The sequence below is a fragment of the Strix uralensis genome, chromosome 25 (genome assembly GCF_047716275.1).
Source record: "Strix uralensis isolate ZFMK-TIS-50842 chromosome 25, bStrUra1, whole genome shotgun sequence".
Lineage (NCBI taxonomy): Eukaryota > Metazoa > Chordata > Aves > Strigiformes > Strigidae > Strix > Strix uralensis.
In genome coordinates, this window is record NC_133996.1 from 555,355 (window position 1) to 568,231 (window position 12,877).

The window sequence follows — 12,877 nt, forward strand, 5'->3', positions numbered from 1 at the left end:
TGAGACGTAGCAGATTATTCAGCAGACTAATTCTGTCAAGCAGCACGCAATAATTTGTCGAAGACATTCAGATGTAAACAAACTTCCTCTTGCACGTTGCCATTGGTCTGACTGAGCGGGGCTAACCTGTCACCTGACAACCAGACTGCCCTGTTTGCCCTTTCACACAGAGCTATGGAAGCTCTGGTGACCACTGAAACAAGAAGGTGGAGACGGAGCCCTGACAGTTCCCACCCTTTTTGAAGATGTGCAAGGAGTTGGTGGGTGTTAGCTGGTGCTGGTGTTGGGCATGAGAAAGGACTAGGAATGCCAGGAGATGACGAGAAGGCCCTGTGATTTGATGTAGCCTGTTCGTTGCTTTCTGAGTCTTCGCTGGAGTATCTGTGGCCTGCTGCTCCCTGCCCTCTTCATTATCTCTGGGGGCTCTGGAGCTATTCCTCAGCTGGTCCCTGCTAACAAGCAGGTATTAGTGAACAGCTCAGAGTACTTACAGCTCTTAAGGGTGTTTGAAGCTCAGTGAAGACACAGGTAAGAAGGGCAACGAAGCTGGTGAAGGGTCTGGAGCACATGTTGTACGAGGAGCGGCCGAGGGAACTGGGGAGGTTTAGTCTGGAGAAGAGGAGGCTGAGGGGAGACCTCATGGCCCTCTGCAACTCCCTGAAAGGAGGGTGCAGAGAGGGGGGATGAGCCTCTTTAACCAAGTAACAAGCGATAAGACAAGAGGTAATGGCCTCAAGTTGCACCAGGGAAGGTTTAGACTGGATATTAGGAAGCGTTTCTTTCCAGAAGGGGTTGTTGGGCGTTGGAATGGGCTGCCCAGGGAGGTGGTGGAGTCCCCATCCCTGGAGGGGTTGAAGAGTCGGGTTGACCCAGCGCTGAGGGATCTGGTGGAGTTGGGATCTGTCAGTGCTGGGTTAACGGTTGGACTGGATGATCTTCAAGGTCCCTTCCAACCGAGATGATTCTGTGACTCTGTGGTAAGGCTCAGCTAGTTGCTGAACGCCTCAGAGGCGCTGTGCTGGAGCTCCTGCCCTGCATCGCCCAGTTTCTCATGGTCAGTGGAACTGGTTGCAGAGGGGAGCAGTGGTTGTGTGAAGGTCAGACTGTTCCCTTTGTTCTGGTTGTATCCTGTGGAATTGCTGGGATGGAGGGGGGAGCCTGGGGGGAAGCACTTATCATCCCAAGGCCAGCTGGAGCTTGCAGACCTGGAAAAGATGACCTGAGCACATAGTGATGAGTCAGCTTAGTGTTGGGGTTCAGCTCTGCCAGGCCACACGGTGAAACTTTCATTGTCTACCCAGGAGCAGGATGGTCTCACACTCTTGATCAGGGGGTGTAGGGATAGGACAAGGGGTAACAGGTTTAAACTGACAGAGGGGAGATTTAGATTAGATGTGATGAAGAAATTCTTCCCTGTGAGGGGGGTGAGGCCCTGGCACAGGTTGCCCAGAGAAGCTGTGGCTGCCCCCTCCCTGGAAGGGTTCAAGGCCAGGTTGGACGGGGCTTTGGGCAACCTGGGCTAGTGGGAGGTGTCCCTGCCCGGGGCAGGGGAGTGGGAACTAGATGATCTTTAAGGTCCCTTCCAACCCAAACCATCCTGTGATTCTGTGATTCTCCAGGTGCCTGTGTTTTTGTCAGGTGCTAGCGTCTACTTTGCAGTTGTCATGGTTTGAGCTCAGAGGGCAACTGAACACCACACAGCTACTCTTTTTTTTTTTTTTTTTTTTATTATGAATCTTTTAATCCAACTAGGTCTCTTGCTGTATTTCTAAAAAAGTTCAGCTGAGGGTATTATGGTCATCAAGGTGCTCAGAGTTCACCTTGTAGTCTTTAAACTATAAAATGGCTCCATAAAGTGAGGTGACTAAACTTAATTTATTTGTATACTTCAGATTCTTTTTAAAGGTGGTGATAATTCCATGAGCTACTTTTTCAAAAAATGCTTACCAAAAGAGGATTAGATGTTTTCAAGTTTGATGCTCTTACAAATGTTTTTTTGCAATTTCCCATGTGTCTCATTTCTGAAGGTGCAATTTTTTGTTCATTTGGAAGGAATATTGAAATGTAGGAAATGCTTACACTGACATTCTTCCCCAAAGCACACAGATACTACAGAACTATTGGCACATTTCCAGGCCTTATGTTCTGGGTGTTACCAGCATCAGCTGGATAAATACTCAAAAAACCCACAAGAAGTCACCTTTAGAAGGTCAGAGGAGAGTGAAAGCATCCCTTTAATTACCTGTGCATATCAGTCATGGAGTGTGTCCTATCCAAAGAACAAATTATCTTAAAATTAGGTTCTTTTCAGGTTTGCTGATTTGTCTGCTGTAAGCTGTGGCTTCTCTACAAAGTCTGTTGGCAAAGCTCCTCCAGGACTCGTGGAGTCTGTCCGTTACTTCCAGGTGCTAACAGGTGTCAAGTCAACGTGGTGTTTAGAAATTCCCTGGGAAACACCAATCACGGAGGCTGAGAAATGCAGTAAAACATCCAATGCAAGTATCCACATTAGGAATGCAGCCCAGGTTTCAGAGTCCTGCACTTCTGTGCGTGCAGTGTCACCACACTCTTACCTATGCACGTAGATACGGGCAGAGTGACTGACCAGACTCTCTGTCACACAGGTCTCTTCCCCATTTCCAGCCAACCAAAGTCTGTGGTGATGTGGTACTGGGAGCTTCCAGTCTGATGAAATGTGACGGTGCTTCAAAGAAACACAAAGCAGACACGTTTTCACTGGAGCTGTAGATTGAACCTTTGTGTCTCTTGCCCCGATGAATCGCTGGCCTTGCCTCAGTGATACTGTTAATGGGCCTGTTCTTGCACTGATATACTCAGAGCAATTTTTGTAGTTTCTAATGCAAATATTGTCTAGTGTAGTAAATGCTTCATGAAATAACATGCAAAAAAATAGCAGCAGTGTGACTTGTTCACAAGCATCCAGAAGTGCTTTAGAGCTGGAGAAATCACTTGTCATATTCACGCTGTATAAGAGTGTTAGAGCTGGACTCAGCTGCACAAGTGCAAACTTCAGACCGCTGCCAAATAAAAGATGTGCAAAGACATTTCATGGAAGATTTTGCAGAAATAATTATGATAATGTTTGAAGTATCTACTTAGGGTGGGGTTTATCTCATTTCCTCTGCGCTAGTTGTCTCCAGCCACACTTCTCTAAAGAAAACTTTATTATGTCCCTCAGTCCAAATAGTTTCAGGACCTTTGAGGCTGTTAATTAGGGCTTTGAGATCTGGTAATGCAGGACCTACACCCAATCTTTAGTATGTGGCCCAGCGTGCCACGCTTGCAGACCGCAGGCGTTGAGAGTGCAGTTACATACTGGCAGCTCAAGGACCTTCTGGAGATGGTTTCCATTTACACTTCCATGTTCCAGACCCAGCTCGCAGCTTCCCACTCACAGAAACTGCTTTGGATACACCCTGTGCTTGGGGGTCGCTGTCTCGTGGGGCCAAAAGTTTGGATCTCTTGTTTTATTTAAATTGTTTGTGTAGTGTTAATTACACCTCTCCATGAAGGGACTTATCCTATTACTCTTGTTCTCTTTTCTAGACACTATATTACCACACCCCAATAGTTTTAAGGCTATTTCACCTGAATAAGGGTAGATTACTCATTTTTTTACACTTCATGCTTAAAAGACAGAGATATCTTGTCCTGCCAGCCCAGCCTGGATGATAAAGTATCTTTTCCATCTATAGGTTCCTGCCTTTCAGAAGCTCCTGAATGCATTTACCTTGTTTGTGGAGAGGTCCCAGGTACAGGGCTCTGCAGAGACCATCTGTTTGGACAACCACTCCTCGTAGGTTGCAGTTATCTGAGCGTAGTCCCTGTCTGTAAGCGCCTCAGGGCAGGGCACTGTAACCCCTGGTAGTGGTGCTGGGCATGTCCATCCTTCTGCACAGCTTCGGCAGTGTTCTCACACCTGCACCGAATGCTGCTCCTCTGCTCGAGATCTGGTAAGACGTGCTAGATTTTGCAAACGGTGAAATTACTGTTTGCTTTGCTTCCAAACCACCCCTGGGCAGCTGCACTGATGTGGAATTGTGTTTGGAGTTACCCGAGGTTAGAATAGACACATGGACCACAACCACCTGAAAATGGAAGTCACTCACCTAGGTGCTGTATGACGTAGGTACTGCACATACTCCGTACTTATGCTGCTTCTTCCTCATAGTCCCACATACCTTTTCTTCAGATTTTTTGTTAAAAAATGTGTGCTCGTGGCATAACACATGGGGAGGTTCAAATCTCAGCCATGATCCACTTATAGGACAGAAATGTCTCCAATCTCAAGTTCTTGGGCAGCGTCAGAACTGATGTTTGGACAACATGCTCCTGTTCTTAGTAACTTTTCCTCACTCAGAGAATCGTATCCTCACTTCTGAATACCACGTAAAGCTTGTCAAACTCCTCAGTTTTAATGTTTTTTTTCTGATTCACTGAAGATACTTCAGCTTGGTGGTCTCAGGTAAGCATGAAAAAATACTACTGCAACTAGCAATGTATGTATCAGACCACTGCATTCCTGTTCGCTACAGAAGCCAACTTTTTCTGTCAGTGATGATGTAATTTAGAACTGAGTGGGACTGGAGTACTCCATGTACTCCACTGGCCTTCACTAAGCCTTATGTCCTACCCAGTGTTTCATGTGTGCCCCTTAGGTCAGAGGGGCTGGAAGTCTCCCCATCTCCTCAGGACTGGAGGCAGTACACTGCTGTGCTCCAGGGTGCGCTTTGGTTTGGGTCAGCACAGGGGGGAATGTGCTTTGTGAGTGGACGAGGATTTAGGACACTATTTTACTCGGGCTTCAGGGTATTCTGGTGGGTATGCTCCACCCAGCATTTCCTCGTAGCTGAAGTGTGAAGAGTTTGGGCACTGTGCCTGTTTTTAGCAGCAGTTGAGATGCTGCAGCTTTTGAAGAAAACAAGATTCCCATTTATTGGCAACTCGGCACAGTTCTGGAGGTGGCTGGTCCATTCGAGGAGGCAGGATAGCCCTCCTGCCCCTGGAATTGGGCCTGGGATGGGAAGGGCTGCAGCTGGTAAGATCTTGGTGGGCCTGAAGGCACCTGGAAAAACTCGAGCTGAGAAAACTGAGCTAACGCAGATGTTTCATAAAGGAAACAGTAAGGGATGATCTTGTCCTAGCCTTCACCTCCCTCCGGTTGTCGTATTCAGCCGGCTTGTTTTTATTACATGGCTTACCCTGTACAATCCCAGCTTTGTTGGATGCACCACAGGAGCATCCTGGATGGGAGGTTGAAGTTAATGGCTTCAGCTTCACGGCTAATCCAGACCTTGTTCTGTCATTGCTCAGAGGATGTTGGTTTATTCTCCACAAGCACCATAACTGGAGTGATTAGCCCCAAGTATCCATGGTGCACCAGAGAAGGGAGGGCAGTGCTGGGCCCTAGCCTGGGTCACTAAGAGTTAATGCCAAGGATGTTCACTGACAGCCAGTGTCAGAGCTTCCTGTGCAGAAGGAAACAGCTTGTGCTGCCAGTAATATGGTGTTTTTTAAAGAAGATCAGAGGAGTCCTGGGTGCCCAAGTAGGGAGTGTCGCTAACGATGAGGGAAGGCGTTTGGCTGTGGCCATCCCGTTAGGTGGCCAGGGGGAAGTGTTTGCCTTCATGGTTGTGGTACAGGGAGGTGATGGGCTCACGGGCTGTGGTAGGAGCCACATGATGCATCCTGGCCTTGAAGTCCTAAGAGAGGCTTAGAGCTGAGCTAGTGCAAATGAGTCCAGGGAGGCCTTGGCCCACGTTGGGCGATTCTCCTCCCAGCTGAGCTGTGCAGTGGCAAAGCCTCAGCCTCCTACTTATTCATTCATTTCCTCCTGACTCGGCTGCACACTTGTGCCATGACTGCTGCTGCAGGAGGTTCCCTCCGCCCCTCTCCCTCCTTGCTTTACCCTGGTCTGACAGATGTTGGCTTGAATCCTCAGCAAGCTGAGGGGAATGAACAGAGACCTTCCCTTTCGTGTGGTGTCTAGGCCACCAAGAGATACAAAATGCAACTGCTTTATCTGGTGGTGGTTTTGAAAGGAAATAGCTGTGGCTGCTGTGCCTGACTTTGTGCCATCTGTGTGCTTGGACAGTGTGTAACAAAATGTCTTCGGGGACTGAAGGGTCTAGGTATCCTTAAACCTCGTTTCCATAACCTGTGACAGCTACACAGAATTCCAGTTCAAGTTGAATGTAGAGAACTTGAAAACAATTGTGTGTGCGCGTCTGTGCAGATGCCAAAAGCAAGGAAGAAAGTCTGGGATTAAGAAGCATGTTAATACGGGTATTAAGAAGGCTAAGCCCAGCGGGAAGCGGAGGGAAGGCAGGCTGTGGGTGGGTGACAGGCAGGCAGCGCGCCCTGTGCCAGGGCAGTGATGGTGCACGCTGGAGGCAGCTGGGGTGAGGGACTGGCTCCAGAGCTGGGTTCCCTCCCTGTCTACAAGGGCATGAGCAGCAGCGCTGTTCCCTCTGCAGGGGCGGTGATGGTGGGTAGCAGATCAGTTTGCAAGGTCAGGAAACACAGGCAAGGGGAGCTGTCAGCTCCCTCTCTAGCCTGGGTAAGTACTGCCTCGGTTGTGATGCCAGAGTTACAACACAAGGTGCTGCTTCGACCTCTGTGAGTGGCTGATTGGGAACCCAGGGAGGAGAAGCAACGCTTGGTCCGGACACGGGCAGCACACACCATCTGGCTCAAAATCTCACCAATAAAGATGATTTAGAGCAGCAACTTTCTCACAAGTACAACTAAAGCAGAAAGATTTGCAGCTGGAGTAATGAGAGTATCCTTGTCTGTGGGCAACACGAGGACTATTTAAACCCACCAAAGCAAGTTGACATGACTGATCATAAAGAACAGAGTGAAAAAAGGCTTCAGAAAAAGAGTGAAGTTTCATGGCTCAGCCGCAGTGCTGTGGTAGGTGGGCCATTAGTACATGTACTCTAATACCCTCATGTAACACATGGGCCTGGACTTGAATCACAAACAAGGCAAAGCAGCACCCTGTGGTACGTGCTGAAGGTGTTGGCAGGGGAGAGACTTCGAGCAGATGGGGAAGCTATGGACAGTAACTCTTCACTTAACACGTTTACAGATCTCTGCTGTCCTCAGCAAGCCAGACTCAGCAGCATTTGTGTTGTAGCTACAGTTATGGTTAAGAGGTGAAGAACCACCTCTCCAGTGATGTTCAGTAGCTGCCTACATGAACTGGGACAGAAAGGGGTCTCAGCCAAGCCAGAAGTCAGTTTTCTTAGACAATTATTTAAGAGGGAATCTTTCTAGGACCTCACCTCTAGTTAATGAGCTCTACCAGGGAGTAGCAGCTGAAGTGACAGCTAGGGATGGCTCCTAAAATATCAGTCAGCGCTAACAACCCATTTAATAGAGCCTCTGGAAATGCATCCAGTTTTACAAATAGAATAAAGGAAAAGAGCTTTGTCTAATATAAAGTGTGGTGCCTCTTACCCATCACTGTACTTCTCTCCAAACACCGTGGTTATGTTCACAGGGGCTCACCCTGCATGTGATGGCTGCTAATTGTGCTGGCATGTTGCAGAACGTTGGGAAGTGTGAAGGAGACTTTGCCCCTTGTACTGACCTCTGTATCCTCCAGCTTCTTCCAGGAGCCATCCATCGGATCTGTGTCCCAGCACAGACTGCACTGGCTGAGTGAAGGAAATCTAATGGAGCGGTGGCTCATTTCCCCTGTGAGAACGCCCTTCCTCCAACCCGCCCTCACCAGTGACACGGCCGGGCCACTCGGTCTAAGTGGAGAGTGGCCGTGTTCACCCTGATTTGCCATGTTTGCCTGCACTGTCCGTGCCTCGGAGTGGATGTATGAGCTCTGTCTGGATACAGGCAGAGAACTAAGGACGAGGCAGACTCGGCACTAACGCCCAGTGCTGCAGACTGGAGCTGCCTCAGCACCTCACCGAGGGGCATCAGCTCCTCTGAGAAACGGACACTGCAGGGATTCATCCGGAGCTACAAACACCACATCACAAACATGTAAAAAGAGAAGAGTTTTTATTGGTTATATACTGTAGAGCTGACAGTGTTCGAGTCAGGAGAGACATGCAGATAAAGTGTGTGTTTACATTTGGCATGCAGACTAAGAGCACTGTGTAACTGGAAGGAGGTGAGCACCATCTGTATCCACTGCATGGGCAGCCTGGAGAGGAAAGAGCTGGCTTCCCTCTACTAAGCATGCTGAGACAGGGAGAGTTTTGAGAGGGTGAAACAGTGCTGATAGCTTATTGGACACAAAGTTTGTTTTAGGGAAATAGGCAAATTGGCTTAACTTGGATGAGTCTGTGATTATGAAAAGATTTCTTGTATTATTTGTCTTCTAACTAAGCTGCCCTAGCCCAAATATATGTCTGCAAATACAAAAAAATAGATTTATTCTCTTAAAAATACATTCCATGCAGCCTGGAGTTCTGCTTCCCCAAGGCAGGAGCCTGCACTGCACGCTGGGCAGCCCAGGAACATGATCCTTTGGGTCCTCAGGTCACTGACCAACAATGGCTTCGCGTTCCATCACCTCCAGAGCGGCGCGGGAGGCTGGCCCTGGCGCAGCGCCCCGACGCCTGCGGCGGGTGCAAGGGGGGGCAGGGGTGAGGGCTGCTGTATGGGAGGTGACCCCAATGGGACTATTGCTTCGCTCTGTGGCTAGGAAACTGCTCGTGTCAAGTGCCTCTTGAAGCACCAAGGTGCGCCACCCTGCCCTGTGCTTCCTGCCCTTCTCCCTCCCTGGAGGCCCTGGCTGCAGGATGGCGGGGGATGGCAGCCCCTGATCCCCTCCTTGGTGGCCCCGGAGCTGCAGCCTGACACGGCCAAGCTCTCACCCTGCCACGCTGCCCGAGCACTGGAGGGTTGCTCTGCGTGCTCAGGGTGTTCTGGACACAAAGGAAGCTGCTCGGTGAAGCAGCAAGCTGCTGGGCCCTCAGGCTGGTGCCAGCCGCTCTGGGGAAAGCTGCTGGCTCTCCGAAAGGGACCAGCATCTCCGTCTCCTTGGGAAAAGTGAGCACTGACACACTTCCTCTGTACAGCAAATACATTTACAACTTTGGGATTACCCGAGTGCTTGATGCACAGCCTCATGGCATCATCAAGCCCACTGAAAAGCCTGTTATATTTATATGCTAAAATTACAAATATTTCTTCAGTGATGGCAATATTTACACATAGACTATTTTACAGCTGTTCAAAAAAAGTGTGCAAGTTGAGTAAAACACATTGTGTTTCCTGAAGTCATTGCTATAAGTTTAATAATACAATCAGCTCCTATTGCACTCATGATTACAGGGCATGGCCCCTTTCAATTTTAAGGAGGGTTTTCTTTCTCAGATTTAATCTCGGTTGTGGTAAAAACAACCCAGTGTACAGTTACTGACTGACATCTGTGTTCGTTATTTACAAGCAGTGAGACTGAGTCTAAAGCAAGATTTCAAGGTATGTGCTCTAAAATACTGAACAAAACACTGAGGCAGCTGGAGAAAGGAGAGACGTTGCCTGTGAGAAGCACCTGAGGAGAGCAGTCAGTGCCAGGGGAGCTGCACTGCTGGGTCAGTAGCTGGGGCTCCTGCTGTGCGCCGCGAGCTGCCGAGCAGCAGGGTGAAGCCCTCCAGTTGCCCATGGCTAAGGAAGAGCCTGGTCCTGGCTGGCAGAAGGGTAAAACCAACAGTTCTTGCTGCTGGTGGTTTCTCCCCTGCACTTCAGACATGGGGTTGTGTTATTGAGGTGGGCCGTGGGGTTGACGAGCCGGTGGGTCAGTCAGAGTTTTGTGGGTCGGTAGAGGGAAGCCTGTGTTAACCCAGCGTGTCGTATCGTCAGGACTCAGAGCTTTCCTGGGCAGGACTGAAACCAGTTCCCTTGGAAGGAGCTTTGGGAGCACCACGCTAAGCTGGATCCATGCCAAGAACATGAGGAGAGGGCTGGTGGATGTGTCCGGTGGGGTGTGGGCCGCTGTCCTGCAGCAGACAGGAGGAGCCCCGCAGCGGCTTCTCAAAGCCGTCCTGGGCCCCTCCAGCGCGTGCGCGGGCCGGCTGCTGGGAAAACTCGGCTGCAAGTCCTGGGCAGCAGCGACGTGGGGTGGGGGGGGAGGCTCCCTAAATATGCTGCTGCTCTGTGAGACAAGTGTGAGGCCAAGCAGGTTGTCAGCAGCAGTTCTATATTGTAGAGCTGGAGAGCTGCTTAGCAGCAGGGTTGGGGATGTCAATGGAGGCCAATAACGCCTGTGCTGCCTGCAGAGGCAGGGACACGCCGAGAACACCCCCGAGATGCAAATCCCAGGTTAAGCAGCAGGTACTGCAGGAGGCGTTCGGGCCACTCGCTGCAGAGCAGCTGCACTGGCTCGGAGGGGTTTTTGCAACAGCGTCTCCCATGCAACAGATGGAAGAGGACCTGAGGCAGCATATTTAGTTTTGAAGGCAAATGTTTTCTTTAACATGAAAACAAGGGGCAGAGAGTCAGAGCGCAGCATCCTGAGGCTGGCACAAGCAAGCCAGCCCCGTGAGAGCGCTGCTGAGACGTGGCACTTGCTTCTAGTCAGGCTGCAATTCTGCTTATCAGCTGTGGCAAGCCTGCAAGCTCGCCCAGCCAGGCCAGGGAAGCTGCTGCTGTTCAAACAACCCATCTCGGTAATGTCTTTTTTTGTGTGGTGGTGGGGGTGATCCTGCCAGACAGTTAACCTCTGACAAAGCAGGGTGCTCAGGGTGGATATTGTAATTTCACAGGCTTATTTTTAAAAAAAATAATCTGTTGAGATTTCAGATTGCAAAATACGCACTGATTTTCAATACTTCCTGATAAACATGGGGCAGAGGGAGGCATTTCAGAAATCTGAATTTAACTTCAGAATTTCAGTTTCTTTCACTTTTGGTTTGAATTTCGAGTTTAAAAATATTTTCCCATTATACTTGATCTATTTATCCCATTCTCTATTAACACTACCATGACATGAAATGGTAAGAGATAGCAGTTGATATAATTTATTTTAATATAATTTAATTTAAAGATTGAGCTGCCACTTAGTACTAATTTAAAAGCATTATCTTTTTGTCTTGTTATGCAACTTGACATTTATACATGTCATGAAATACAAAAGAATAAAATGAAGGGTTAAAAATATAAATTTGAGAAACCATCTAAAAATTGCAAAAGGAAACACTTTTTTCAAAAATAATTTTTCCCTTCCTCCAAACAATCTTTATTTTAAAAAAATCATGTTATTGAAACACTTTCCTTTTTATATAAATGCTTTCATAGATATTTTCCAACCAGCTCTGTTTTTTTGATTGGTTTGCCTCTCAGAATTGAGGCATATAATTCCACAGGACAGGGAGGAGGTATGGTGTAGAGCTGTGCATGTATGGATCCTGTGGAAGCTGCTCGCCTGGGAGGGGGGAGGTGGGATGAGTGTGAGGTGCAGCTCTGACACGGCAGCTGCTGGGTTGCAGCTGTTCCCACCGCACCCCCAAAGCAGAGAAGGGACTTGTCCCTCCGCAGAGAGGGGTGTCTGTTCCCAACAGGCAGCAGAAAGCCCTGGGGGAGGTCAGTGGTGGTTGTGTGCAGGGCGGGACAGCTGGGGGGCAGCCCTGCAGCTAAGGAGGGACTGGCCAGGCTCTGGCTGTGCCGTCACTTTGCTCAGGGCTGATGCTCCAACGCCTGAGCACCTCTCGGAGCTGTGGGAGTCGTGTCCCCCCAGCAGCGATGCCGCCTGCGCTCGGTGGGCACCGACAGGGGACCGTGCCTCTGTGTCTGAAGCAGCCTCTGACCAGCCCGGGGCCCAGACACGGCAGATGGTCTGAAGAGGGGCACAGACAGAGGCTGCCCAGGCAGCTACACGGGAGCTCATCTTACGGTCCAATCCTGCTGTCTCCACCCTGGTTTTGGAAGGAAGAAGGACATTCTGCCTGTCTGCGAGGTTCTTTTTCCCTTAAGAGCTCAACTGCTGAGAGCGAGCAGCAGAGCTGTTGCCTGCAGAGCATGATGGTCATAAAGCTTCAGCTAAAAAAGCAACCCCAGTCCAAGTCAGGAGGAAGTTTCACTGCTGCCTGAACTGCCGTTGGTTTGGCTCAGTGGATGACTTCTTGGTGCAAGAGCTCAGTTGGCAATGAGTAGGTCATGCAAAGCTTGTTGCGGAGACTGAGAGCAATAGCGAAGAAACTACTTCTAAACAACATTTTCTGCTCTCCTTCCCTCTTAATGTGTAAAGCAACCAGTGGGGAATGGTTTCCTCCTGCCTAGAGACAGAGGCTGCTGGGAACACAGGTACTGAGGTGACCACAACCCAGGCCAACAAGGGTGTATTAGGAGAATGCCAACTCTCCCTAGGAACTGAAAGTTTTCAGTTGTGGAGCCGTGTAGGACAGCTGTCATGGGCTGGTGGACTGTAGTCACAGGGATACTTCTGGGATCTTGTCTAAATGCAAGTGATTAACAAGAAGTTCTCTCTTGTCCAGGGAGTACCATCATTCAGTGTCTATGCAGTCAAGATTTCCATATGGAGACAGACCTATCATCCTATGGAGAGGATCAAGATTGCAGATACAGAGATGAGAAGTGGGAGTCCCCTGAGCAAAGTCTCTGCAGCTGCCTCTTCAGCAATGAAGAAAAATAATTCACTGGTAAAGCTCCTGTACCTTGCAAATTGCATTAGAAAACTGGTTTCAGGCTAGCTGAAGCCTCTGGTGAGGTTACAAACAGGTGTGACGCCCATGAGCTTGGTACTATCCTGCCTCTTGCTCCACTGTGCAGCGTGTTCATTGAGTGGAAGGCAATACAACTCATCTCCGAGATGTTGTCCAGCAGGCACGGGGAGTACCCTGTAAGAGACAACCCTGCAGCATCACAG

At 49.3% G+C, this 12,877-nt stretch overlaps 1 protein-coding gene across 1 annotated transcript in view; it reads right to left on the reverse strand.

Annotated features, from left to right (window-relative positions):
- Positions 1-8,029: 8,029 nt before the first annotated feature.
- The window catches only part of LUZP1 (leucine zipper protein 1), a 44,425-nt gene continuing 39,577 nt past the window's right edge, over positions 8,030-12,877 (reverse strand). Inside the window, exon 4 of the mRNA XM_074894335.1 lies at positions 8,030-12,848. Coding sequence (XP_074750436.1) covers positions 12,810-12,848 — 39 coding nt within the window. The 3' untranslated portion in view covers positions 8,030-12,809. The remainder of the gene's footprint in view (positions 12,849-12,877) is intronic.